At 34.3% G+C, this 6,249-nt stretch overlaps 1 protein-coding gene across 1 annotated transcript; it reads left to right on the top strand.

Annotated features, from left to right (window-relative positions):
• The first annotated feature begins 329 nt into the window (after nt 1-329).
• LOC124356002 lies at nt 330-6,163 on the top strand. The gene is made up of 3 exons (XM_046807147.1): nt 330-402; nt 4,345-4,567; nt 6,088-6,163. Exons 1-3 carry the CDS (start codon nt 351-353, stop codon nt 6,161-6,163), a joined length of 351 nt encoding a protein of 116 aa, XP_046663103.1. The 5' UTR covers nt 330-350.
• Nucleotides 6,164-6,249: the final 86 nt, after the last annotated feature.

The following is a 6,249-nucleotide window of genomic DNA, read 5'->3' as shown; positions in this document are numbered from 1 at the left end:
AGTATTACAAATAAAGGACGAATAACTCATACAAAATTTAAAATTGGCTTTTGTAATTTTAAAAATATATCACGTAATGTAGTTATCTTTCATATAAAATGGCAAAGAAGGTGTCTGGTTGCAGCTCAGAGGTGTCTCATAGAACAAATATGTTTAAACAAATCTTCTACATAACTTCGCTATTTAGACAATCTGCATTAGGCTCGTCTGTGTTATGTGTAGTAACACAAAATTTTTGGTTCAGGACAGTGTCTATAAGGCAGGCAACTGCAGTGGCTCAGGTCACTGGGACAGCCTGGATATGACCCTGACCACTTCAAGGTCACGAATCTGTCAGACCGCAGTCAGCGATGTGTCCGCAGCCACTGCTGATCCTCTTGGCCATCCTGCTACCATGGGCAGGTGAGTTATCATTCTTACGTATTGTGACTATTGTTATACACACGAAGTGATACAGTGATTTTATTTGTTTCTATCAACTGTGTCTTCAAATTTCCTTCAAGTTTCTAAAGTGTGAATAATTTGGTCAGATAGTCACAAAAACAGTTTTAAACTGTCACTTTTAATGTTAAAATTCAAATTTTAATAAAAATAAAGCAACTTTTACTACATAAACATTGTTTAAATATTTGTTGTTAACCGTACTTCATGTTTATTCCTCACTTCCGCTTTGTTTTATCAAATAACTAGAAGCTTGGGTATTTACCTAAGTTACGCATTTTCATTTTTAAGCATTTTTAAGCGTGAGCACATTAATTTTTATATTTTAAATTTGCCTTATTTCGTTATAATCAGGACATTACTAATAATTAAAAATTACTAAGGCTATAAACATGTATTCTTAAGACCTGGTTTAAAAACTAACTTTTGAACATCGCTGCTAATTTTTATTTGATTTTATTTGTCTTTTTCTAATCCCAGTAATGTTACAAATCCGAAATTTCCTTTGTTTTTCTGTTTTGCTTTCAAGCGTAAACTATTCAACCATTTTATTGAAACTTTACATGGACGTAATTACAGTCCTTTGGGATGAATATATGCTTATTATTACTTTAAAACCCCTTTGGGCTTCGCCGCACTGGTATTTGCAACAGGGAAAACCCCATCTTAGTCGGTCTCTGTGAAATATTAATTAAAAGAGCATGCAAATTTAAATCAACTGTTCTGTGAAAACATTTTTTATTATTTTAATTTATTTTTAAATTTTTATATAGTTTACAATGATGGTTGTTGTAAACGTTATTGCCGTTTTAGATTTCAGCGATTATTTAAGTAGCCTACTAATTTTCCTTATAAAATGTCCTAAAACATAAGATGATCTGAATTTCAACTAAGTGCAAGAACTATACTGAATGAAAATTTCCTGGACTGTGCTTTCAAACTAATGTATCAACTCTAGTTCTAAATGTTCAAAAATACTAAAAATATTTTATAATAATAAAACACTTATAATAATAGGTAATGTACTTTTATCTGTACACTTTTGATAAAATATTAAGTATTATGTGTAAAAATATATAATGTTACTATCAATCTTTTACTATACATATAAAGACTTCTATAAACCAATCTTAGCTAACTTTAGATAGAAGTTGGCTGATCTGTGATGTATATTTTCTTGACGGAGAATCAAGACAAAATAAATTATGGAACAAAACACTAAAAAATTTACATTGTAATGGCTATAAATGTATAGCTTTTTAAAGTATTTTCTTGATAGTGAAAACAAGACAAACTTAGCATTGGCGTCGGAAATATAATTAATTTGAACCAGCAGTGGCCATACACGTGCAACGCCTACTAAATTGCCTGCAAAACATCGAGTAACTGATAGCATAGCAGATATAAGAGGCAATGTTGTCTAACTTTACTTCACTTTTCAAAAATAAAAACCGTTATGAAACTTAAATAGTTGTCTTTTGACAAAAGTAGGCTTCTCAGGACTGTGTATCTATATATATATATAATATATATATATATATATATATATATATATATATATATATATATATTTATATTTGCGCGAGAAGAAGGCAAAATAAACACTGGCGTCGGAAATATAATGCACTCGAACCAGAAGTGGTCATACAGGTGCAAAATTAAGAAATTGCGTATGAAACCGTGGGTAACTGCTAGTTAGAAAATAAAAGAACACATATATTGACCTAGACGTTAAGTTAAGGCAGAGAATTGTTAGCGTATAATTGAAACTTCTAAATAGAATATATTTTTCTTTTAAGAACAGGTATATAATTAAATAACTTAATGGTAATATCCAGTAATTTACCATTAGGTAAAATACTGTATTATGTTTTTAAGTTTTAATATGAAAGCTTCAAAACCTGTTCACATTATATTAACAAGCTTTATTAGAAAAATATTAACACAAAAATATAGTACGTCTTCTTCAATATTCGTACACTTAATTATTTCCAAAATAAACTAATAATATAGATCACGCAGTATATAATTACTATGCTCTCTATTCTAATATAATTAGTCCGTAAAATCAACTTTAAGGTATTTATTATTTAAAAAGCTAATTATAGTAATAACTAATGTTGATATATGCATTTTTATTAGATTGTTAGGTTTTAGTTTAGTTGTAAGACTTGTATTTAAACTGTTAATAACGACATAACTTAAAATGCTTATGGTTTATCATAAGTATTTGTGAAACTTTATCATACACATTAAAACTGTGACATAAATTGACATGGTTTTAGGTATATAAGATAATAAAGTTTTTGCCCTTAATGAGTTCGTAACACAGAGTTAAATATACAATTTTATATTGAGTAAGTTGCAAGAAGAGAGCCAAGCAAATGGTACTAATGAACTATTTTAAGAAAACCGTATAACCATTTTTTATAGCAATTATTCAATTAATTTGCAATTAATCAAGTAGAAGAATCCGTGAATTCGTTTTTGGCTATTCATTTAATCACCAGCAGCACCGCTCGTTAATGCTATAATCTTTGCTAACTATGTACTATTCTCGTGGTGATTATAGTTCAAGCATCCTTCCATTACAGCAAACCCGAGAAATGCTATAATTTTACGTCGTCTTGAAATCCTAAAACAGTTTATTTAAGTGTATTTTGCATATTTAAAGTACCCTTTATTACTAGAAACACGCTATTCGGCACTTAAATAATTCATGCAGCCTGTTTCAGGGTCTTACACTGATTTATCTGTAACCACGCGCTTCACTTCAGCAAGGACATCCAGCTCTGTAACTGTACTGCAAAAACCTGACACAACGAGTTTCTTGAATTAATCTTTGAATTATTGAAGTAAATACCTATACTTTCCTCAATGGTATAAAATCTTACTAGGCTTACTTGGGTGGTGCAAATTCCTTACAATACTTTTTTAAATATTGAAATACTGAAGATAACACAGTAGATCATTTCAAAAACTACTTTAACTTTACTAATGTGTGTAGTAAAGTTAAAAGCAGAATACTGCAGTTATATCTTTTGAATGAGTACATATGAAAGCATGAGGGTTACTTCGTTGTTGAACAATGGTCACCCTAATCATTTGATGATGAATACAGCTTTTCATAGCGTATACGGGATGACCCGTGGAAGATGTCATACATGTTCTTAGGCAAGCTAACACACCTGTACATTACCACAAATTGTTTAATGGTATTTCTTCATCTTAAAGTAACGAGCAGAAAGTGATATATCAAATAATACCCTTTTTAAAAATAACCACTGTTCAAATTATCAAAGCAATTGAAGGTTTTTGGGGAAAGGACATGACTATAACTGATTAAACAACTGTACAGGAAACCAAAACATTAATTTCTACTATTCCATATATTGAAGTAATGGTACAGGACGAGTTGGTGCAGGTGCTAGATGAAGGTACTGGCATGTACAATACAACTATAATCCTATAATTTCAACAGAATGCCAATATGCTGCCAGCAGTCCTGGAGAGGCTGAGCTTAGTTTCTGGAAGTGTTCACGCCGCTGTCTAACAGGACCTGACTTGGGTAGTAACAAATAGTAAAAATGGAACTTTCTGTTGTGAACAGAAGTCGGGACCAACAAGATAGACGACATGCTTCCAGCAGTCCTGGAGAGACTGAGGGCAGTTCAGGAAGTGTTGGCGTCGCTGCCTAACGAGGACCTGAATTGTATAGTAACAAATAGTAACAAGGAAACTTTCTGTTATGAACAGAAGTCGGGACCAACAAAAATAGAAGACATGCTGCCAGCAGTTCTGTAGATGCTGAGCGCAGTTCAGGAAGTGTTGGTGCAGCTGCCTAAGGAGGACCTGACTTGTGTAGTAACAAATATTAACAATGCAACTTTCTGTTATGAACAGAAGTCGGGGCCAACAAGATAGACGACATGCTGCCAGCAATCCTGGAGAGGTTGAGCGCAGTTCAGGAAGTGCTGGCCCCGCTGCCTAAGGAAGTCCTGGAGGAGGCGATCTACCACACTGCCTCCTACTACATCCCTATAGACTCCGAGACTGGAGGTCTGCCGCAACCACAGTGCACTTCTGTTCGACAGCTTCCTCCGTTACGAGATATGGGCCCTGAAGAGTATGTTGATTCCTGTAAATCCTTTAAATTACAAGAAATTAAATTGTAAATAATAAAAATTTAACGTATTGAGAAACAGTCTTAAAAGTTTAAGCTTCCTATTAAACTTTTATGTTATTAACAATTTTAGGCCATACATCGAGACATTATCTAGAATATCAACTTTAAGAGAGATTTAGAGAGAAAATATATGTAGTGCAGTTCCTTGAGGTAGTTAACCGCTTAAGAAGATAAGAAATAAAAATGTAAAATTAAAGATTGATGTGAACATTTAAGAGTCAGATTCAAATACGCAAATTAGAACTTTCCTTCTAAGTTCATAAATGTATATTTAATACTAATTGAAGTCATTAAATTTAGTGGTGAAACGCATCGAGCAAGGGAAGCCCATGAATGTTGACGTGGAATGTCATGGACCTGGGCAACTACGGTCAGTGTAATCAGTGTAGAAGGCTCTCAGGAAACTCTTCACGGACAACATTGTGGTAATCGAAACGCGGGGTATTATGCCTTGCGGATATGGAATTCTTTCTTGAACCCTATGTAAAATAAAACTTAATCGTTATTAAATCATTCCTCAACTTATAAAATACCACAGGTAAAACATTACTATACATTTTTATATTTTAAGAATCTAACTACTTGGAATCTTCCTAGTAATAACAATGCGTAAAAACGTCGCTTACACAATGTAGTATATCGGCCTCTCTCTAGAGAGCAGTCTTCAGTCAGCAAATGCATAAGCCGAAACCTTGCCAATAATAATCAGATCGTCTTGTAACAAGATGTGAAGGAGCGGAGCTTTCCTCGTGACTGTTGAAGCTTAACCAGCTACTGATCATTTTTAATCATTGTTCTCGTATCCTGCCAATTGTCTGTATTTGTCCTCAACCTCACTTGTGGAGTATCCCTACAGCTAGCATGGAGATCGGTCTTGTCAAGTGGTTGTTTTTTCAACACCGAGGGCATGTGGCCACATAGCTGAGGGGAAACGTTCGAGCAAAGCGGTTGCTCAATGGAAACATCAAGGAACATTGCAGGAGAGTGACCTTAGAATAAGAAGAACGAAGAACTACATATTAACTTAACTGGTTTGTTTACAAGACATTGATATACCGAAGGCCACCTGAATCAAAATGAGGCACCCATATATAGAAAACTTTGGATCAGCGAAAAGTGGAGGGCTAATGATAAAGGTGAACAAGTCATATTTGAATGTTCCAGCAGTACGGAGCAACACTCAAGATTCTTTGTTTTCTCTACGTATACTGAAGAGGATTGGAATAGATAAAATTTAAACGAAGATCTTATGACTTTGGAAAGGACCTGTGATTTGATACAGAATAAACGTGGAAGACGTTTGCACAATGAGCCCAATGGCGGAGAGGCAATTACGCAGGCGCAGGAAATCATCTCTCCGTAATAAAGAATTCAACAACACTCCACCGCCATTGCCTAACAAAACCAGTGTTTTTCCACCTTATACACTTTAATTTGTTCCTAATTTTCCATATTTTTAGCGTCCCGTGCTGCCCACGTTACGGCCTGGACTTGATGATCTCTAGTGTGGTTTCCCTCCTCCTGTACTCCAGGTGATGTGAAGACACACATAGGACTTGGCCTCCAACTCCGTCAACGCTACCGCCAATTATTTACAACTCCAGCTGTTCTTCCGCATCACC

Source organism: Homalodisca vitripennis, chromosome 2 (genome assembly GCF_021130785.1).
Source record: "Homalodisca vitripennis isolate AUS2020 chromosome 2, UT_GWSS_2.1, whole genome shotgun sequence".
Taxonomy (NCBI): Eukaryota; Metazoa; Arthropoda; class Insecta; order Hemiptera; family Cicadellidae; genus Homalodisca; species Homalodisca vitripennis.
Note: the sequence above shows the minus strand (reverse complement) of the source record. Positions and strands in the feature narration are given on the sequence as shown.

Coding starts and splice junctions, on each gene's coding strand:
- LOC124356002 (XM_046807147.1), top strand. CDS start 351: ATGTGTCCGCAGCCACTGCTGATCCTCTTGGCCATCCTGCTACCATGG. Junction 403..4,344: donor CATCCTGCTACCATGGGCAG/GTGAGTTATCAT, acceptor TGTTATGAACAG/AAGTCGGGGCCAACAAGATA. Junction 4,568..6,087: donor CGAGATATGGGCCCTGAAGA/GTATGTTGATTC, acceptor CCATATTTTTAG/CGTCCCGTGCTGCCCACGTT.